The 23,374-nt window shown below is 46.2% G+C and overlaps 1 protein-coding gene across 1 annotated transcript in view; it reads left to right on the forward strand.

The window, feature by feature from the left end:
- The window catches only part of SEC14L1 (SEC14 like lipid binding 1), an 85,274-nt gene that overhangs the window by 10,337 nt on the left and 51,563 nt on the right, over window positions 1-23,374 (forward strand). Inside the window, exons 3-4 of the mRNA XM_015414820.1 lie at window positions 19,031-19,180; window positions 19,265-19,396. Coding sequence (XP_015270306.1) covers window positions 19,031-19,180; window positions 19,265-19,396 — 282 coding nt within the window. The remainder of the gene's footprint in view (window positions 1-19,030; window positions 19,181-19,264; window positions 19,397-23,374) is intronic.

Genomic DNA, 23,374 nt, shown 5'->3' on the forward strand with positions numbered 1-23,374 from the left:
CAGAAGGGAGGGCAGAAGTCAGCTGAAGTCAAAGGGGCAGATAATGGTAGGTTGACGGTTAGCTGGGAAGGAGATGGGGTTGCCAACTCCAGGCTGGCAAATTCCTGGGGATTTGAGGGGTGGAGCCTGGAGAGGGTGGGGTTTGCGGAGGCGTGGGACCTCAGACAGGTAGAATGCCATAGAAGTCAAAGGGGCAAATAATGGTAGGTCTCAATAGGCCTCAGACAGGTAGAATGCCATAGACTCCACCCTCCAAACCAGCCATTTTGTCCTGGGTAACAATTGTTGCCAATCTCCAGGTGAGGGCTGGAGATCACTCAAAATTACAACTGTTCTTCAGGTAGCAGAGATCAGTTCCTCTGGAGAAAACAGTGGACTTTGCCATTATACCCTGCTGAGGTCACCACAGCAAATTGACACTGTTTGCCCAAAGCCGGAGCACTCTCCCAGAGCCTCTTCCTATATCTCGTATTTATTTCCACAACGGACCTTATTCCTAGTGTGTGTGTGTGTATATATGTATATATGTATGTATATATATGTATACACATACATACACACACTAGGAAAAAGGCCCCTTGTGGAAATAAATACAACGGTCTCTGGCCTTGGACACTCAGTGTCAATTTGGTCCTGATGTCTTCCAGGAGCTCATCCCACCAGTATGGAGCCGGCACTGAAAGGGCCCTCGTCCTGGTGGAAGCCAGTCTGGCATCTTTCAGCCCAAGGAGTGCCAAGCAATTTTGCCACCCTGACCTCAGTTCAGTGGCACCTTTAAGACAGTATAAAATTATTTGCCGATCAAGACTGTTGTTCCCCTTTATACTGATAGGTTTTGAAGTGGACCATCTTGGCCCCCCCTAATGAATGTATGGTTGAATTAAAATTTAAGCAGCAGTCCTCATAATCCAGCTCCACAAATCCAGAATCACCTTGTCTGTTGGATAGAGACTGCTCACGCCCGGTGCCCCTGCTATTGTATGCAGATGATGCTGTAATTCTTTCTAGGTCGGAAGTAGGGATGAAGAGGCTGTTAGCACATTTGATAGAATATTGTGAGCTGAACGGGTTATCCGTGAATTTTGATAAAACTAAAATAATGGTGTTCGGAGATTCCTGGCAACCTATCAATTGGCGTGTTAAGGGTAAAACCATCGAACAGGTGAAGTGTTTTAAATATCTGGGAATTAACTTTCACCATAGTGCAAGGTGGGTAGCCCATAGATCAGAAGCAATTAAATCTGTGAATAGCCGTGTGCTAATAATAACCCGTTTCTTTTTTACCAAGGGTAACCAGTATGTTCCTGCGGCCCTAAAAATGTTTGAGCATAAAATTGGAGCGAAGCTTCTTTATGGGGTACCCATTTGGATCACTGCTTTCAACAAAATGGTAGAACAACTTCAATCCAATTTTGTGAGGAAAATACTAGGGTTGCCTCTGTGTGTTCCCTATGCCGCCATTTGTTTGGAAGTCAATTTGATACGCTTGGAAACAAGGGCTTGGATAATTACTTTCAGATTTTGGCTACGTTTGCATTTTAGGAATTGTCCCAATAGCCTTATTACATATCTGTTGAAAGAGTCTCATTGTTCTGAGTGGTTTGCTGCTATAGAAAGGAAAATAGTCTCAATAGGCTTATGCTTGAATGATATGATGGCCTTATCTGAAATACACATCTTTGCCCTGCTCAAACAGAGATTAATTGATATTGAGATGCAAGAGCTTAGAGCCTTGGCTTCTGGTAGATGTTCCCCTTTAAGATGGGCACGTTTTCTGATCAACGCCCCTGCACAATACTTATCGGATTTGACTTCCCCACAGCTGCGTAGAGCATTTATGCTGGCCCGCTTTAACATGCTTCCCTCTGCGGTTTTAGCAGGAAGATTTAAGAAAATCCCTTACTCAGTTAGGTTTTGTGATTGTGATTCAGAGGAGATTGAAACAACCGAACACGTATTCCTTTATTGTAGTTTGTATGATGACATTCGAGCAGTTTATTTAGAAGCTATTCTGAAGAAAGATGTCAAGCAATCTGATGACAGAAGGTTGTACCGTTTACTGGCTTCACAAAATATAGTGGTTATAGAAGCGGTGGCTAAGTTCTGTAACGGTCTTATAATGAGGAAGCTGTGTGCTAAATCCATGAACTGAAGGGTGACGGTTTATGATTCTGATCTATGCCAATAAAGGTTTTGAAACTGAATTGATAAGAGACTGGGAAACTGGATATGCAAACTGCAAACTAAGTACTGCATGCAGCTCATGTATACCAAGTTTCCATTGTCAGTTTTGCCCTTTGAAGGGTGTCTGTCAAAAAAAGTAATCTGCAAAATACTTCTGCAAGGTATATGCACTATTCAGTGTGTATGTATATTTATTATTTATTTATTTTCTATTTATAACCCGCCTTTCCTGCACAGGCAGGAATCTGTAAAACACTAGCATGGAAGCAATTCCATTATACTTAAAAGTTCAAATTGCTTTGCCATACTGTGTTTTATTCTCTGAGAAGTGAAAGCATAAAGCTATTGCCACATGAAGGATGGTACCTCGGCCAGGTTAGGGCCAAAGTTGGTAAAGGGCAAGTATAGCCCTCTCTGTGCAAAGCCAACTAGCTCAGACATATGCTCAGGACCTTCTCTCTGACTCAGTCAGCCATCAGGTTCAGATACAGCAAGCATATATCTGTCATTGTGAAAGGACAGTGCCTTAATTTTATCATCTCAAGGGTCTCAGCAGCATACCTGCATTCCAGCTCTATGCCTCACAATCAAACCTCTGGACTTTGCCCCTCAATACTGGGACCAGTCTATTGTCACTATTGTTTGTTGGCTAGCCCAGCCATTAATGGAACCAAGACTCTGAAATTTCCCAACACCTTACTTACAAAGGCTCCCCTTCCCAAATCTGGACTACTTTCGTCCAAAAACCCCTTTGAGCCATTACTGGCCAACATCGTGGACCATTTCCCTATTGTGCCCAGTAGGTACAGTTTTCCTATATCTGGGCTCCAAACCCAGCCATCTTTGGTTCAGTCTCCTGGGACATGTACTGGCTGGATCACCCATCTCTTTTGGGTCTTCTCAGGCATGCTTGCAGGCCAAGCAGTCTGCTCTTCACCATGGCCTCTCCTCTTCGGAAGGTAGCTATAACTCCTATCAATGCTTCACCCTCTTTTGTCGCTGATCTCTTAAGATTGCTTCACCCATTTATTTCCTAGCTCTGGTGTGTGTGTGTGTGAGATATTGTATTAGGGAAGTTTGTATTAGGGATATTTTCTTAATAAATTTCATAAAAGATATTTCCTGTCTGTCGTCTGTGCCGCTCTGGGAGGGTTCTGACTCTGGTATAGTTGGAGGTAGATCCCTAGATTGTGCACCTGTTAAGTAAATGGTCTCTTAGCTGTAATTTAAACAGAGACCTGGTGTTGCGGCTAACACTTGTAGATGGTGATATGTGGCTGATTAGCTGCCTCTAAGTGAAACTTTACTATTGGAGTACTGCTGTCTTATTAGATGTGTAGTAACTAATGCTGAATTAGTATTATGTACCATGATATAGTATTCATCAGGCTTATCACATGGTGTTGGGCAGAGATGTGGAGAATCTTTTGCGCTGTTAAGTGTTTAGCACATAAATCTGAATTTAAATCAGGTGAAACTTTTCCTGCTATATGTTCACATTTAAGTTGGATGTTGGTTAAGATCCACTCTTCTGAGATACAGGGAATTCTAGCATGAAAAGATGGGACACAAGGTAGTGGGAAGTACAGGGCATGTTCATGGTAGGTTTTGCTTTTGAGTCTTAAGGTACCCTAACTATATGTAAAATTCCCAGTGGAAAACAAGATCCTGGGTTAGTATTTCTCACAAAATGTGTTATGTCAGTGAAACATAGTGAGAGTTAAATCACACCCGTGGCTTTTCCTCAGGGAAAGGAGAGGTGAATTACAGAAACTGAAGGAGATTGCATTGTATCATGACACTTCAAATAATATCAACCTTCTATAATAATACCTTGTATTCCATCAAGAAATGGGATATGATTGGGATGCTGCAGAAGGCTTGAAATTAGGTTTACCGTTTTGATGAGAACTGTACCCAAACAAATTGAGTCTGGGACATCACACCTTTGTGTGGTTGCTGCAATGACAACTGGGTCCCTGCCATGATCTTCCTAGCAACATTCATTTTTTAAAAAATTGGCTGCTTTTGCTCCCCCCCACCCCAATCTCTTAGACTGTGTCCTTTGGGATATGGAGCAGTCTCTTAGGTAGATATGCTACTTTGCTGATTTGGACACTAGACAAGTTGTAAGTCTATAACTGCTGCTTCTCCCTCTGAGGCAGAGGATATCTTGGGTGATTCCCACTGTCCTATCAGGGGCACAGGAACTAAAAACTCTTCCTCTTTCTGTAGTGTGAGTCATCCATTTTGCCAGTTCTGTTCCTGCCTGAAAGGGGGAAGCAGCTTCTAAAGTCAACTCTGCCTACTAGACCCACTGTTTTCTTTTGCTTTCTATTTTGCCTTCCTCTTCCCTACCTCTACACTTAAATTTTCTCAACTTATTTTACCTCCATTTCTGACTTCCCATTCTCTAATCTTTGACACCTTGTTTAATCTTTGGAGCTTTCCTCTTCTTTGCTCCTTGGAGCTTTCTCCCCCCCACCAGGCAGAGGTGACTTTAGAAGCTGCTTCCCCCTTTCAGGCAGGAACAGAACTGGCAAAATGGATGACTCACACTACAGAAAGAGGAAGAGTTTTTAGTTCCTGTGCCCCTGATAGGACAGTGGGAATCACCCAAGATATCCTCTGCCTCAGAGGGAGAAGCAGCAGTTGTCTTTCTTGCCACATGGCATCCAAGGACGATTTCCTCTCTGAACGGGAAACAAATGCTTCGCTCATGGCTGTCGCTGCAGAGCGCAATGAAGTCGGGGCTGGCATGTCTTCTCAGTTTGCTGCACTCCCAACAGAGGCACCATTGCAGCTGGCTGAAGCGAAGCACCCATGCCTGTCTCTAGTTGCAGCCTAATCCTGCTTGGCAGCTATGAGAAGCGGCCATTTTGTGGAGTCGGAATTGGCAGGACCTGCGCCCGAGACTCTCACCATGTACTTCCTATGGCCCAGGAGATGGCTGCAACTCTGCATGCAACTCACTCAGGTCAGACCCCCCCAATTCCCTCTAAATCAGCTTTACAGGACATGGAGGGGGATGACGAAGCATTGACTTTTTTCTCTGCCTGTCCTGCGTCTGCTAAAGAAAACCATGAGAGAGGAGCATCACCCTCTGTAGATCTGAGATCATTAATGCTCAAGGAAACAACTCAGATTCCTCTTTATCTTCCCCCACTCCCACACCCACTCCCCAGGGACAAGTTTTCAGTTGGCCCACCAAGGCGGCACAAAAGCAGCCTCTACTCAAAAAGCAAGGGAGGGACCATACCTGGGGGATCATGAATACTGAAAGTGAGGATAGGGAGGAAGGGGAATTCTCCTCAGATCAGGAGTCTGAGGAGCTTATTGTTCCTGAGCAGTTTGTTGTGGTTAAGTGCACGGACTCTAATTTGGGAGAACCGGGTTTGATTCCCCACTCCTCCACTTGCACCTGGCTGGATGACCTTGGGCAAGCCATAACTCTGGCACAGCTGTTCTTGAATAAGAGCAGTTTCTGTCAAGAGTTCTCTCAGCCCCACCTACCTTACAGGGGCAGGGTATAAATCCAATCTCTTCTCTTCTTCTTCCATGCATAGTCAAACCAGAGGATTACCCTTATCTCCTAAGCAAAGCCCTGGCAGTTTTAGAACTTCAGGAGACCCCTTCTGATGAGGAACACCTGGCCAATTCAGGTCCCAAAACTAGACCCATGGGGATACATGGATTTTCTCCCCAGGGTAGACTCCACAGAAGGAGTTTTTCCCTTCCCAGAATTTTTTGAGCGAAAGGTGAGGGCTGAATGGCTTAAGGCAATGGCCAATTGGCAGTTCCCTGCCTCTGTCAGGAGGCTCTATGACTTACCTTCCTATGCCAACGATGTTCCAGGTCTCACTAGCAGATGCCCTGATAACAGCCTTCCAATCATATGACCTACTCTCTGAGAATGGTCAAGGGGCTATGAGAGACACACGGGATAAAAAAGGTGGAGATGGCATTAAAGAAAGCGTATGAGATGATAGCCTTGGCCATCAAGGCATCCTCCACAGCTTCTATTGCCAGTAGAGTAGCCATAGTCTGGCTTAGAAGAATTATCCAACTTTCTCTAGGAGACAACCACAGACTCCTAGAAGGCATCAACAGGGTCATGAAATCCACTGCCTTCACGGCAGACGCCTCCCTGGATATAAGGATATTCCTAGCCAGAGCCATGTCATCTGTGGCAGTGTCCAGGAAGGTGCTCCGGTTGAGAGCATGGCAAGCAGTCTTGCAATCCAAGCATATCGTTGCAGCCTACCCCTTCCAGGGTGATAGGCTTTTTGGTGAGGCACTGGACAAAATCTTGGTGCAGATCTGAGATTTTAAAAAAGCCATGCTTAAAACCCTAAGGTGTAGCAATAGAAGAATGAACTCTTATTCCTTTCGCTCTCGAAGCACTCTCCTGTGATTCAAGCAAGACTTCAAAAAGAATACCTGGAGCTCAGCTAGATCCTCCTTTAAAAGAGGATTCAATAATGCTAAGTTCAATTGACAGGCCACTTTTAGCCTGATTGCTCTGAGTTATCAATATTGGGGAATATGAGATACTATAAAATAGCAATAGGCAATAAGGGAACAAACACCTTTATATACAGGGGTCCCACTTCTTCCAGAAGCACCAGAAATAGACACGGAGGATAGTTTCAATATAAAACAATTCCTTTACTGTAGATTCGTCACAAGCAAACAATACGCAAGCACACAAACAATAATTAAACATTCATGCACACTATACAGACTTAAGGAAGCAGAGGTAATGGATGGGTGGTACTACCTGTCCTGACGTGCAGAGGTCCATGAAGAAAGGGTTGTGACCCAAAACCCAGAGGGTTCCAGGGGTGGACTGCCAGTTGGCATCATGGCAGAAAACACATGGTCTGAGGCTATGTGTTCGCTGGGATATACCCATTGGAAGACAATGCAGACCAATGGGCGGCCCTGGGGGCTGGTCTCAGGTGAGACCAAAAGATTACCTGGGCCAGTCCTGGGTCCCAGGGGCGTGTGGCATCAGGATGGGCAAGGCCTAGATGTGACCAATGAGCTTCCAGAGAGGCAGGGTCTGGATTTAACAATAGAAGCCAGGTGTTGGATGACTGTACTGGGGGTGTCCATTGTGGAACAATAGAGTGGTCTGGCGTTTCCCCTGGTGCCAGACAAAAGGAGTGATGTTTCTTAATGTGTGACAGGATGAACCTGAACGGCTGACCATTCGCTAGACATGAAGAGTTAATGTTTACCTTGATAGATCTGGCATAGGTGTAAGAATACAGGTATCTTAGACAAATATATGGAGACAGGGATGAGGGGATTATTCCAAAGATACTTCCTGACATGGATGAAACAGGAGAGGGGGGTGGAAATATGCATCACACTTCATTCATGACAATAGCACAGACCAGAGGCTTTTTGTCTCTGCCTGCCTGTACATTTGACAGTCAAAAGATTAGCCATTTGGTCAGCAGAAGATGCCTAAGGCAAGGGCAGATACTTGCCCATTCTTAGTCCTTTTTGGACTAAGCTGACAGGAGAGAAGAGTGTGTGTGTGGGGGGAAAATGCTTGGCCGTGCAGCCAGCCTGAAGAATTGTTTGGCCTGAGTTTTCTCAGCCAAGATGTGGTTCTTCTAGCCTCCCAGCAAAAGCCACTGTTTAAACCAAGCCTGGCTTCATAGGGCACTGCTTGTGGAGGTTCAGAGGTAGTTTTGGGTAGAGATGTGAAGGCCCGGAAAAAACCCGGAAAAAATCGGGAAAAAACCGTTTTTCCACCGTTTTTTTCCTGAAGCCTTTTTTGTTTTTTTCCGAAAAATTGGAAAAATTGAAAAAAGAAAAGAAAAAAATTGATTATGGAACGTTTTATTTTAAGACCAAGTGTTCAAATATTTTCCAAATGATTTCTAATATATATATATATATATATGGTATCAGATTGATGTAATTTCTGTGCACTGAGGACAAGCAAGTCCTAGGTTACACACTGAACTCTCCAATGAAAGAACAAGATGCATTTCTTCCTTTAGGAGGTGCGATTGTCAGAAGAAAATAAAAAAGTGTCAGTTTTGTTTTTGTATGTGGGTGGTATTCTGTAATAATTGTTTGGATACACTATATTTTTAATATGCTAGTTGTGATAATTTCATGCCAAGTAAAAATGACTTTCAAACTAGAAAAGACAAAAGAAATGCTAATGTAGCATTTTTTTCAATTTTCCCAAAAAAGTCCGTCCCCCCCCCCCCCAAAAAAGGGGGAAAAACGGGTTTTTTCCGAGCTTCAAAATTTCCGGAAATTTTACATCTCTAGTTTTGGGGTGTCTCTCGGGAAAGACCACCCCAGGTTCAGGGCTGAGAATGCTGGCAACATCACCAACAGGGGTGAAACACCCGATCGAAGCAACAAGTCCCCCAAGGCATGACTATCACTCCTTACTGGTAGGGGGATGACATCTCCACTTCCAAGACCCTTGGAGCAGCACACAGGCAGACTCTTGGACATTAGAGGTGGTGTCTCAGGGATACTCCATGGAGTTATTGACAATGCCACCAGAAAGAGTTATCCTTCTCCTTTTCGCAAGAACAAACAGAAACAGCTAATTACAAACAAAGCCATGCAACATTTGTTGGACATCAGGGCAGTGGAGGCAGTCCCAGTATCCGAACAGAAACGGGAAGTTTACTCAATCTTTTTTACATTCCCCAAGAAAAATGGAGACCGGAGGGCGATCCTGGACCTGAAGTTTCTAAAAAGTCCAACTCTGACACTTCCACATGGAAACACTGAGGTCCATATCAGCGGCCCTGTGACTGGGAGAGTTTATGACAGAAGCTTAGTTACACATCCCCATTCTGCCAGCCCACAGACATTTCCTGAGGTTCTGCATCGGAGGTGTTCACCTACAGTTCAGAGCTCTACCCTTCTGCTTGCCAACAGCTCCCAGACTATTCTCTAAGGTACATCCAATTGAGGAGGAAGGGGACACACATCCACTAGTACCTAGACAATGTCTTGATACGATCAGGATACAAAGACAAGTCCATCACAGATACATAGGAGACCATTCAATGTTTGCAATGCTTTGGTTTCCTGGTCAATCTACAAAAAAGCTCTATTATGTCAACAAGTCATCTGGAGCACCTGGGAACATGATAGATACCAAGACATCACATTTTTTTCTCCCAGAAATCAAACTCAAGAAGACTATTCAACTGACAAGGGAAGTGATCATGGCCACACCCACATAGCTGATGTCCTTATCCAAGATCCAGGGACTCATGGTGGCCAACATTGAGGCCATATGGTGGGGACGCCTACGCTCCAGACCACTTCAAAATTTGCTCAGACCTTACCAGTTGCAAGTGATGACCAAATCCACCATGAGTGTCCAAGTACAGTCTGTGTTGCTGGATGGACAGACAGAATCTCCTACAAGGCAAGACCTTTCACGTCACCACTCTAAAACCAGATATTCATGTCTGGCAATGCTACATTTCAAGAACAGGATATTAGCATAAGAACATAAGAGAAACCAATGTTGGATTAGGCCAGTGGTCCATCCAGACCCCATCCAGACCCCATCCAGACCAACACTCTGTCACACAGTGGCCAAAAATACCAGGTGCCATCAGAAGGTCCAGCAGTGGAGCCAGGACACTAGAAGCTCTCCCAATGTTGCCCCCCCCATGCACCAAGACTACAGAGCATCACTTGCCCCAGAGTGGCTTGTGGCTAATAGCTAAGAGTACCTTGTGGCTAATAGCCACTGATGGACCTCTGCTCCATATTTATTTATTTAATTAATTAATTTGTACCCTGCCATCCTCGCAAACCACGTTCAGGGTGGCTCACACAAGTTAATAAATAGTAACAATTAAAAAAGACATAAAATCATCTAAAACAATTCCATTATAAATAATTGATAATTCATAAAGTGCTGTTGATGTTTGATTAGTTGTTTAAGATGGCGTGCTATAAGAGTGCATACAAAATTAACAGTTATTCTGCTCAATGATCTTCCAGTGCAAGCGGTTGTAGAAGCTAGATGTCAGAGCCAAGGGCCAGGGTTCTTGTTGGTGGTAATAATGGGGGCGGCTCCTTAGTTGAAAGCCTGGTGAAAGAGCTCCGTCTTGCAGGACCTGCGGAACTGTAAAAGATCCCGCAGGGCCCTGATCTCTTCGGGGAGCTCATTCCACCAGTATGGAGCCGCCACTGAAAAGGGCCTGGCTCCAGTAATAGCAAGCCTGGCCTCCCTGAGACTGGGGAGGGTCAGTCGATTTTGAGACCCTGACAGTAGTGCTCTCTGGGGTATGTATGTTTGTCTAATTCCCTCTTGAACCCATCCATGATTGTAGCTGCCCCCCCTCCTGTGGCAGTGAATTCCATGTGTTAATCACTCTTTGACTGAAGCAGTACTTCCCTTTATCTGTTCTAGCCTGACTACTCAGTAATTTTCAGTGAGTTATCTACTACGACTCCAAGATCTCTCTCTTGGTCAGCCTCTTTCAGTTCGGACCCCATCAATGTGTATTTATAGTTAGGATTTTTGGCTCCCACGTGCATCACTTTGCACTTGTCCACATTGAACGCCATTTGCCACATTGAACGCCCACTCACCCATTCTCGACAGATCCCTTTGGAGTGCCTCACAATCCTCTCTGGTTCATACCACCCTGAACAACTTCGTGTCATCCACATATTTAGCCACTTTACTGCTTACTCCCAACTCCAAATCATTAATAAACAATTTATAAAGTATTGAACCGAGTACTGATCCCTGTGGTACCCCACTGCTTACCACCCTTCACTGAGGAAATCGCCCATTTATACTCACTCTATGTTTCCTATCAATTAGCCAGTTTTTGATCCACAAAAGGACTTGTCCTTTTATCCCATGACTATTGAGCCTACTTAGGAGCCTTTGATGAGGAACTTTATCCAAAGCTTTCTGGAAGTCAAGGTAAACAACATCTATTGGGTCCCCCTTGTCCACATGTTTGTTCACTCCCTCAAAGAACACTAACAGTTTAGTGAGACAAGATCTTCCCTTACGGAACCCATGCTGAGTCTGCCTCAATAGTTTTTGTTCATCAATGTGCCTACTAATTCTCTCCTTAATAACAGTTTCCACCAACTTGCCTGGTATTGACGTCAGACTGACTGGCCTATAATTTCCTGGATCTCCTCTGGAACCCTTTTTAAAGATGGGAATGACATTAGCTCCCTTCCAGTCCTCAGGAATGGAGGCAGATTTTAAGGAAAGATTACATATTTTTGTAAGGAGATCCACAAGTTCACATTTGAGTCATTTCAGAACTCTCAGATGTATGCCATCCGGACCCGGTGATTTATTAGTTTTTAAGTTGTCTATCAGTCGTAGGACCTCTTCTCTTGTCACCTCAATCTAACTCAGGTCTTTCAACACTTCTCCCGAAATCAGCAGTTCTGGAGGGGGCAAGCACGTCTCATCTTCTGCAGTGAAGACAGAGGCAAAAAATGCATTCAGCTTCTCAGCCATTTCCCTTTCATCCTTCAGTACTCCTTTTATTCCTTGGTCATCCAAGGGCCCCACTGCTTCCCTGCTGGTTTCCTGCTTCTAATGTATTTGAAGAAAGTTTTATTGTCAGTATTTATGTTTTTTGCAATATAAGATTGCAAAAAATCCGGCCCCATCACTCCTTGGCAAATAGAAGGGGAAGTCGTGGAAGTAGTGACAGACTTCACGTTCCTGGGATCCCAGATCACCACAGACTGTGACAGCAGCCATGAAATTAAAAGACGCCTGCTCCTTGGGAGGAAAGCGATGGCGAACCTAAACAGCATGATAAAAAGTAGAGACATCACCCTGCCAACAAAAGTCCGCATGGTCAAAGCAATGGTATTCCCAGTAGTCATGTATGGCTGCGAGAGTTGGACTATAAGGAAGGCCGAGCGCAGAAGAATAGATTCTTTTGAACTATGGTGCTGGAGAAGACTCTTGAGAGTCCCTTGGACTGCAAAAAGATCAAATCAGTCAATCCTAAAAGAAATCAACCCTGACTGTTCCCTGGAAGGCCAGATAATGAAAATGAAGCTCAAATACTTTGGCCACCAAATGAGAAGGGAGCACTCCCTGGAGAAGACCCTGATGCTGGGAAAGATTGAAGGCCAAAGAAGACGGGGACGGCAAAGGATGAGATGGTTAGACAGTGTCATCGATGCAACGAACATGAAATTGAGCCAACTTCGGAGGACGGCGGAAGACAGGAGAGCCTGGCGGGAGCTGGTCCATGGGGTCACGAAGAGTCGGACTCGACTATGCGACTGAACAACAACAAAGTCCAAAGTACAAAGGGGGGACTGCCTAGCACACAAGGGGGACGGAAAGTTGGAAAACCAAGATGAGGGACAGGCAGAGCAAGGCCAGCTGGTGATGCCAAGCCTGAGGGGATGGGCAATCAGAGGTGCAGAAGTCAAGGATCCTAGTGCAAAGGGAGAGGAGGAAATTGTGAGTGCAAGTGCCCTGATCAGAGGAAAAATGGTGGGGAAAGGGCCAGCAGGCTGCCATGCAACCATATGTGGGGGGAGATCTCAATTTCTATTTTGAACAAGGGGAGGGAGACTGGTGTGGGTAGAGCCAGAGGTGGTGTGGGTAGAGCCAGCGCATAGGCAGGCACATTTGTTTTGCTCTGGTGCAGGCAAGAGAGTCAGCTGGAGACTCGCTCTGAGTTTGGCGTCTCTAAGCCACAGGGTGGCTATTCTACTGCATCACAAACCTCACAAAATGAACTGGTTTAGTAAACAAAAAGGTTCATGAAGATTAATAGTTTATGTGGCCCCACGAACCACAAACCAAAACGAACTTCCATTTTCCTGGTTCATCACATCCCTAATTTCCATACAGCCTCTTTAGAGTCCCAATCTAGGCAACTTACAATGAAAACAGCATCACAATATTAAAAACAAGCAATTAAATACAAGCTATCCGACAGCATGAAAACTATCCATAAAACAGATGCATACCATTAAAAAGCTTGTTAAGATAAAACCCAAAGGATATTCCATTTGAAGTAAGACAACGCAGAAAGAAATACAAAGAACTTGCGTTTTTCCTCCAAACAAACTCAATTGGATATAAATGGCTGTTTCCAGAAGGAGTAATATTCAAGATCAAGGACGGTTCACGGGGGCACTCAAGGAAGCGATGGTCCGCCCTCTCTTGAAAAAGCCATCCCCTGGAGCAGCTGGGAAGGCCAGAGGACGAGAAAAAAGAAGAGGACGATAAGTCCAGTGGAGAGCTGGAAACTGGTTCGTCTGGTGAGGACTCTTTGTCTGAGCAGGGGGCATCAGCCCCGAAAAGTTCCAACAAACTGCGGAAGAGAGAGAAGAAGAAGTAAAGGCTGAAGGACTCTGAATTGTGCCTTTTGAGAACTTTGGTTCTAGGGGATGATGGGGGGGCACTGTTATTGGGCAATTAAATGTAACTGGGGATGGTTAAAAGGGTTAAAAGATTGACACAGTTCATAAGAAGTACAAAGATGAAAAGTCTGAATGAAGTATGAAAAGCTAGTTGGAGATCTCCTCTCTTGGGTTTTTAGTTAGTAGTGGGTTCTTTACTTTCTCCGTTATATGTAGCTTTCCCTTTCCCTTTTTTCTGTTCTAGTTTTTGTAGTGTTTAAAAAATCAATAAAAAATCCCCTCCGGGGCTTAAAAAAAAAGTTAAAAGTGTTATCAGTATTTTTGGGCAACTCCTTATTTATACAAATGTTGAACTCAGTAACATTATGGTCACTGTTCCCAAGTGGTGCAGTCACTTTTACATCTTGCACCAGGTCTTGGGCATTACTTAGGATGATATCCAGGATCGCCTCTCCCCTGGTAGGTTCTGTGACCATCTGTTCCATAGCACAGTCATTGAGAATGTCTAGAAACTCAATCTCTTTTTCCCGACTTGAACACATATTGACCCAATCAATGTGTGGGTAGTTAAAATCACCTTTTACGACATAGTTATTTTGTCTAGCCGCTATCTTTAATTCATTCATCTATATATCTAATTCCCAACATGCCCCCTCCGTGCAGATATCTAAATCTGCACATTGGGGGCACTTTGGGGGGGCAGGGAGGTTTTCCTGTACATTTGGGGAATACCCAGATGTGCCAAAAAATCTGAAAACTTGGAAAAAATATGTGGGGGATATTTAAATCCCCCCCAAAATAAAAGAGCGTTCCCTGCGCAGGTGCAGGGAACGCTCTGAGAATGGCTTTGCTGCCGCTGCCGCAACGGAGGGGGTGGGGGTGGGAGAAGACATGGCTGTAAGCGGCTCAGCCCTCGCTGCCATCCGGGGGGAGGGAGAAAGTTTTGCAGGCCGAGTTCAGGCCTCACCGCTGCCGCTGCTGGGGGGAGGGAGAAAGCTTGGCAGGCCAGCTAGGCCTTACCGTTGTCTGGGGGGGGAGAAAAAGTTCAGCGGGCCGGCCAGGCCTTGCCGCCACCTGGGGAGGAGGGAGGGAGAAAGCTTGGCGGGCCAAGTTCAGGCCTCGCCACCGGTGGAGGAGGGAGAAGGCTTGGAGGGGTGTGGACCTCGCTGTGGGTGCCGGGGGCAGGGGAGAAGGCTCACCTGCGGCTGCTTTCTTCTCATCCCGTGGAGCTTCTCCTCCCCTCCTGTGAGTATTGCGGGTCCCCCTTCTTGTCATTTTATAATCCTCTATCTTTTGATCTGGTTGGCGATAGCAAACTCCCAGTGTTAAGCTTCCTTTTGGGCCCACTATTTCGACCTATAGCATTTCCAGAAGTGAATCCAATTCCCTTACCCTCTCAGTCTTACTGGACTGTATACCCTCTCTGATATACAGAGCCACCCCACCTCCAACCCTTCCCCCCATCCTTCTGATATGATTTATAACCAGGATTCACCGTATCCCACTGATTTTCCTCATCCCACCCAGTTTCTGAAATACCCACAATGTCTATTTTTCGCCCAACACCAAGCATTCCAACTTCCCTATTTTACCTCGGTCACTTCTAGCATTGGTATATAAACAGCTATAGTTTCCCATGCATGTTAAGCCCACAGCCTTCCTCTTGCTTCCTTGAGACCTTGCCAGGCAGTCCATATCGTTAGCCACAGTCTCAGTGGACAATTCTAATCCATTTCCTTGTAGAAAAGTATCTGCTACTCCTTCATCTTTTTGAGATGAGCCATCCCGAACCAGAGACTTTTAATCTCCTGTTGGCTTTCCCCCAGTATTCAGTTTAAAAACTGCTCTGCCACCTTTTTGAATTGAAGTGCCAGCAGCCTGGTTCCTTCTCGGGACAAGTGGAGGCCGTCTCTTTTGTACAGCTCCCTCTTGTTCCAAAAAGCATCCCAGTGCCTAACAAACTTGAACCCTTCCTCCCTATGCCATCGGACTCATCCATGCATTGAGACTCCTGATCTGTGCCTGTCTCTCCGGCCCTGTGCGTGGAACAGGTAGCACTTCTGAGAAGGCTACCTTGGAGGTTCTGGCTTTGAGTTTCCTGCCTAGGAGCCTAAATTTTTCCTCCAGGACCTCACAACTGCATTTCTTCACATTGTTGGTGCCAACATGTACCACGACCACTGGCTCTCCCCCAGCACTATCTACCAGATTATCTAGAACATGAGTAATGTCTGCTACCTTCGCACCAGTCAGGCAAGTCACCATACGGTCAGTATGCAGGTTTGCCTCCCAGCTATCTACCTGCCTAAGGATTGAATCACCAACTACCAAGAGCCCCCCTCACTCCCTGCCAAGGGATGGTTCCATGGTGCGAAAGGATACCCGTTCACCAGCTGAAGAAGAGGTCCCTTCTGAGGGCACATTCCCCTTATCCACAGCATGGTGCCCTGTTTAGATTATCATGCTCCCTTACAACATTGGTGCTGCCATTATCAGAGTGGGAGATAACTAACAAGTTCAGTCTTCTCCATGTGTCTGACTGACTGTCTCTGCTTTTCCAGGTCAGCCACCTTAGCCTCAAGGGAGCAAACTTATTCCCTGAGAACCAAGAGCTCCTTGCACCAGGCACACACCCAAGACTTCTGTCCAGTGGGCAAATAGTCATAAATGTGACACTCTGTGCAAAACTCTGGATAGCCCCCAACCCCCTGCATCCTGGCTTCATAATTGCTTTTAAAAGAATAATTATATATAATCCTCCTTTTGAAATCTTTTGTATTTATTTGGTTCTTTTTGTAGAAGTCTAGTTACCTTACTGGGAACCCAAGGAGACTAGCTTTCTGGCTCTTCCTGGGCTTCTTACAGAGCCCCTAGTCTAAGAGTCCCTAGGCTAAGAGCCACAGGCCAAGAGCTCATGCCTCTGGCAAGGTGCTGCCTTAAATAGACCTCTCCCCCAGCAGAGGGCGTAGCCAGCAGCTATTCAAATTCAGCCAGGCACTCAATTACAAACAATAACTCTTTCTCACCCTGTCTCAAGCAGCCAGGATTCTGCAACAACTCAAAACTCACCCACACACTCCCAAACACAGTCCCCCCACAGTACCCTCTCAGATAAATCACCTCAGCTGAAACGAAATAAAAATACTCACCCCTCTAGCAGCTCTATTTGCTGCTCCTTCTCAGAGCTCAGCTGGATCAGCTGAGTCATATTGGGTCACTATGTCCTGAGTCGAATGGACAATGTAGCTACCAAGACCTACCTCAACAACCAAGTGGGATCCAGATGTTCCAGGCTCCACAAGGAGGCCACTTTGATACTAACCTCTAGGTCTTGTCTCTTTTCTTCCTCTCATATCCATAAGAAAAATACTCCACTGTGACTGACAGAGAACAAAACATTGGTGCCATAGCATCAAGAAGGGATCCCTGACAAACTTAGCCAAGTACACATGTATGAGAGGCCTCTGCATTATTACAGAGGAAAATAACTATTAGATAGTATATGCATACCAGAACTGCTCCTCTTGCCATATGTGGCCTTGGAGATGGAAAATATAAAATGCCTTGTAAATCTGGTGTCTGGGATTGTCTTGTGAATACTGGAGTCCTATGTTTCTATTTTTCTACTCGGTAGTGTCTTACTTAGTAAAACTGAAAGATTCACTGAAATCAGCAGCTTTTTAAAGTTGGAGCTGTTGGTGTGTTAGCAACTTAATAAAATTGTTATGTTCTTAGACACAAGTAGAGGCTGGTAAATGGTGCACTGGATTCAAAAAAAAGCTAAGTAACTGTGTTTAGGAACAGGCATTAGCATAAGGAATAAGCTTTGGATGCCTTTATTAGGCTCAGGGGGGAGGTACTGTCACAACAGAGCCAGGGGGCCGGGCAAAGAGGGAGAGTCAAAAGGCAAGTCCAAGAGTCAGCCAGAGGGAGCAACCAGAGTCCAAGCGAACAGTTCCAAATACACAGAGCCAAGCCGTTGTCAAACATTACCAATAGTCAGAGTCCAGTATCGTGGTCAAGAAGTATAGAGGGATCGCCAAAGGGAGCCAGAGGGATCGCCAAAACACAGACCAGATTCAGGAACCTGGAGATCAGTCAAGAGCCAACACAGAGCTAGAGGTGCAGAACGTCTGGTCCACGGACGAGGTTGCCAGCACAGTTTGCTTGCAGCCAGCGGTCTCTTCAAATAGTGTGCTGGCTCGTTATCTTGTTAACATTCCTTTGCGAGTCCTTGTTTCTGTCAGTAATCAGGGCTTAACAATCATCGTACACGCAAGTGTGCCTCCTTGCACCTGATTGCCAGATCCCGGGATCTCTGGTTTCTCAGCCGGTCCACAGGTGGCGGCGAGTTGGGTGGCGAGCTGCTAGGGCCAGGTATTGCCTGATCAGCTTCAGGTGCCAGCTGTCCTGTAGTTTGGTGTTCATCCTCCCTGGCACTTAGGTTTGATGAGGACTCTTGTACTTCAGAGGTTGTTAAAGGTGCAGAGTCCTCATTTTCCAGGCTCCCAGGTGCCGGGTCGGGGACAGGTGTGACAGGTACTTAGCAAACCCTTTCAGTGGCTGTCTGAAGGAATGATAGTCTTGCTTTTAAACGGGTTATTTCATAGAAAAGAGGTGAAGGAGCTCATTAGCATAACTCATTAGCATAACTTATTTGCATATGCCACACCCCCTGACATCTCCCTTCCCTTCGCCTCTAAGCCAGGCAAAGGAAAAGGAGGGGGGGAAAGGATCTCAGGCACTTCTGCCTGACAGAGAGGCCATCCCGCCAGCCCCTCTGACAGGCAGAAGCACCTGAGTTCTGTTCCTTTCCCCCTCTCCCTTCCCTTTGCCTCCAAGCGGGGCAAAGGAAAAGGGGGGGAGATCTCAGGTGCTTCTGCCTGACAGAAATGGGCCAGGGAGGGCAGCAGGCGGGCCAGAGAAGTGGGCTAAGGTGGGCCCTGCTCTTTGCATGGCCTTCCTGGGCTCACCCGCCTCGGAGGGGCAGGCCAGGGAAGGCATGGGGAGGCATTTAAATGCCTCCCCCCTCTTTGCAGGGCCTTCCCCGACCTGCCCATTTTGGCAGTTGGGCTGGGGAAGGTACGGGGAGGCGTTTAAATGCCTTCCTTTGCACGGCCTTCCCAGGCTCGCCTGCCTCGGTAGGTGGGCCAGGAAAGGGCGGGGGGAGGGGCTCTCTCCAGGCTCGTTACTGCCGGAACACCGTCCCGGCTCGTTCTGGCTGGAAACGACGCCTGCTTTTAAAATCGTTCATTGTCACATAGTACTGTTGATAGACGACTGAGATGCACAAACTAACATTTTTTTTAATGTCACAGGTTTTATCTTAACAAATTTATTATTGAAACAAAAAACTAGATGTAAATTATTATCAGTTTAACTGAAGCATATGAAAATGCTATCTGGAGAGTCTAATAATAAAACTTTTAAATGTATTTTTCCTTCCTTGCATTTGCAGGCTTATGAAAGAAGGTTTCCCACATGCCCCCTCATTCCCATGTTTGTAGCCAGTGATACTGTGAATGAGTTCAAGAGTGACGATGGAGCGATACATGTGATTGAAAGACGCTGTAAATTGGACATAGATGCACCACGACTGCTGAAAAAGGTAGCTGAACAAGATGCTGAGTTAAAGGTCTAAATATTTATCTGCAAAGACGCTGTTGATTGAACCCAGTCTGTTTTTTGTCAGATTGCAGGGGTAGATTATGTTTACTTTATCCAGAAGAACTCCTTGAACAGAAGAGAACGCACTTTACACATAGAGGCCTACAATGAAACTTTCTCAAACAGAGTTGTGATTAATGAACACTGCAGCTATACGGTGAGTAAGGCAGAGGAATCCAACGGTTGAAAGGGTTGGGACAGGCTTGCATTTAGCTTTCAATATCCTGATCAGAGGTCTCATTTTTGGGTATTCCTAGATTAACTATATTTTTGCACATCTTGGTTTCTACAACTCTTCAGCTGTTTAAAATGCACTTAATTTTTAGAAGTGTTGTTTGGGACATAATCCCACTGAGTATCAAATCATTTGTCACATATAACAGTCTGTGTCCAGGCAGTTCCAATACATGGGCTAATGTCTGTTTGAACAAAAACATTTTTTTTTCTGCTGTGGATTAACTTAGAGTTCTAAATACAGATGTAAAATTTCCAGAAATTTTGAAGACGTAGAGGAAAAACTTAATTTTGGGGAGGAAAAATGGAAATGTTGAGAAAAATTGAATGCAATACTGTCCTGCCAAACCGAAATTAATTTAACTGCTTTAACAACATGAAATCCATTATTTATAACATGTTTAAATTATAAAATTGCAATATTTGATATATTTGTGCAATTTAAAAGTCAAAAATACCTTGGTTCTCTACAATGGATATTACAGAGATGCCCAGTACTTAAGAGAAAACTGCATTAATTTTTGCTATCTGGTTAGGGAGAACTCAGTTCTCGGTGAAACTTGTGCTCTGGGGCTTGAATGCAGTTTCTGCCACACCCTTTTCTGATCTTTTTTTCCCCTCCAGCAGGGTAGGGCAATAAGCTACTATGACAGTTCCCTGCCATAAAAGAAAAGCTAAGAAGCCCCTTTTTCTTTTTTGTTTTTTTGTCTGTCCCCACAACTGTTTAAATGTATACAGGTATATGTATATAGCCTGTGATGCTGATGAACTGAAAAACCCTTCTTTGGTATATGTCTGATTATGGCCCATAAGAGGCCGATATTAATTCACAACATATAAACTGTTTGATTTCACTTTTATGTGGACATGGTGAAGTCGAGACTGTCAGGGAGGTTTCAGTTTTAAACATAGCAGGTGAAAAGGCAACAGGAATGAGGGAAAGTTTGTATAACTATATACAGTAGGTAGTTTGTTACAAAAATGTAGCTGTTAGTTTCTACAGACTAGTGTTGGAATTATGGGTAATGCCTGCCACCTGGCTGCCTTTGCCATGCCTCCTGTTATAATTTAAAGGCCTTTCTCTCTGTTAATCTGTGAAAAGGGGGGTGTGGGTGTTGAAAATTAAAATTGAAATATAAAGTATAATCGGTTTCTCCACCTAAAAATATTGAAGACAAAAAAACTTGGTAAAACACCAGTAACTGGTGGCTCTAAGTGAAATGTTTCAGGTCTCAGTTTGCAGCCTAATCATATCTAGAGGTGTTTTATTTATTTCATTGGGTTAAGTGTGCTGTGCTCTGTGTCTAGCCCCGGACATACCTGCCAGCCAGGAGGGTGTGTCCGGGAGCCGGGTGGTGAGGGGGTCGAGCCATCGCTGGTGCAGAGCGCTACAGGAACGTCCTCTGCCGCTGCTGGTGGATCCAGGTTGGGGAGGCCCAGCAGCGGCGGTGGTGCATGGCTGCCTGGAGACCCATAGAGGTCACTGGACGAGGACGGGCTGACATGCTCAGACGGTGCTCCATGGGTGGGCCGAGTGAGGTTGTGGCACCACAGGTCCTGGTGGTGGGATGAGGAGGAAGAGATGAGGGAGGCCACGTGTCCAGGGCAGGGAGAGGCGACAGTGAGAGGAGATGGGGGGGGGATGGATACCACCCCCACTCTAAACTGAACAAGAAGGAGATGGGAACAGGGGCCAATGATCCTGGCCAATGAGAAAGGGGTGTGGGTGGAAGGACAGGAGAGGGAACCACTCGAGATGCAGGAACAGGGGCAGAGCAGAGCTAAGGGACATAAAAGAAAGCATGAAAACTGGGGTCGAGGAGGAGGAGAGCGGAGGAGTTGGACCAGGTTGTTGAAGGAAGAGAGAGAGTGAGAGAGAGAAGCCAAGGGAAGGCTCCATAGAGTGCCTGTGGCTGGCTGGCAAAGGCCTCTCATCTGCATTCTGAAACCCCAGCAGCCCCTTTGCGCTCCAGTCGCCATGGCCAGTAGTGTCACGGCAATGTGGTGGAGGATGCAAGCATACAACCTGCAATAAGGAGGCCCTTGCCTCACATCCTGGAATGTCCAGGGTGGAGCCCTGCTTACCCTTGCTTGAGAGCCATATGGATTTGGCTCAGTTTGGACAATGGCTCGCGGAGCATCAAGCTCAGTTTCTCCGTGACGTCACTTAGCAACCACAGGCCTATCGGGCCACATTGCTACGAGACTTCCAACAGTCCTTAGCCACAGCACCAAGGAATGCCAGGGATGGAGTGGGGGCCGGAGATGCCCAGAATCCCCCAGCTGCGTGGCCCACCCATGACTCTTGGATTCCCACTGACCAAACTTGGACCAGACAATGATGTGGAAGCCTATTTGGAGGCATTTGAGTCTGCCGCCCAGTGGCCAGGAGCACAGGTGCCTTTTATCTTGGGCCCCTTTTTGTCAGGAAAGGCACAGGCAGCTATGAGGGTCCTATCCAAGGAAGAGACAAGCAATTACACCAAGGTCAAAGTGGCAATTCTGGACAGGTTTTCCATTACACCAGTGTCTTACAGACCAAAGTTCCTCTCAGTGGTGTGGTAGCTTTGAGAAATGCTTGGTGGTTACAACCCCAGACAGATGATGGCCGGCAAGTAGTAGAACAGGTGTTTCTGGAGCAACTTCTGCAGATAGTCCCCTCTCACACACGGCACTGAATAGCCTGCTTGTGACCCCCATGCTTGGATGAGGCCCTCAAGGTATGGGAAAATTATATGGTGGCCGAAGGTGCTGCTCTACCTAAAGAAGGGAGCTGGACCCCTGGAACCCCATCCCAGGACCACGCCCTGCCCTTGGGCGTGGGGTTAGGCCCGCTGGCGGTGCCCAGCAGGTTAGAGATTGACCCACTCCAACCAAGCTGACATCCAGACCCTGGACCCCAAGCTGGTGAACACCCATGCCAGTACAAGGACAAAAAGGTGACCCCCCCCAGTGACAACAATGGGTGAGTCCAAGAGCACGCTGCCATGGCTTGGTGACCCTAGGCCCTGTTACTCATGTGGTCAGCAGGAACATTGCAAACTGGAATGCCCGCTCATGGAGTGAGACATGGGTTGGGAATCATCGTTGCAAGCTAAAGATCAACAACTACAAGTGCCCTTCATGATTGTGTCACTGTTGGTCAAAGGTAGATCATTACTAGCAATACTGGACAGTGGTAGCTCCAGTATTGGCCAGAGAACCTCCCCGTTATTAGGGAAGTGAAGATCACCTGTTTCCATGGTCATATGGAACAATGCCCTGTCATTCTAGCTAAGGTGGTTTTCTGGGGGATGGAACACATGCTACCCCTGGCCAAGGTTCTACACCTGCCCTATCCAGTCTTTTTGGGATGGGATGCCCCCAGTTTCACCACAACCTTGAAGGAACAGCCACAGGATGAATCATGGGCCACCCTGGCCTCTGACGCCCAAGTGTCCAGCCACGATACCCAGGCTGCAGCCCCACCTGAAACCGAAGAGGAGAGAAAAGACTTAGAAGTGTGGGCCCAAGACCTGTCCTTTGCTCGAGCCCAAGAGGGGGACCCCACATTGGAAAACCTCCAAACGCAGGTGACAGTGAGTATGGGGTGGGTGCGGGACATTCAGTGCAGCCAGCAGACACCCTGCATAGTTAAGTAGAAGAGGGTGTGGTATCGGGAGGTGGAGAACCAGAGGCAACTATACCATTAATTAATAGTGCCACAAACTTTGGGAGGGGGAAGTTTTACAACCGGCCCATGACCACGCGTGGGCTGGCCACCAAGGGGTGAAAAGCACCCTTCTTTGGTGGTCCAGGAGTGGGGCAGTCCTTGACTCCTTACTCTTGGGAAAGCACCTCCCCCTTCCGTAGGCAGGGCCGGCAAACTTTGATCCCAGAGGGGAGGGGCTTATCCTGTGAT

This window comes from Gekko japonicus, unplaced genomic scaffold (genome assembly GCF_001447785.1).
Source record: "Gekko japonicus isolate JY-2015 unplaced genomic scaffold, Gekko_japonicus_V1.1 scaffold2107, whole genome shotgun sequence".
In the NCBI taxonomy this organism is placed as follows: domain Eukaryota; kingdom Metazoa; phylum Chordata; class Lepidosauria; order Squamata; family Gekkonidae; genus Gekko; species Gekko japonicus.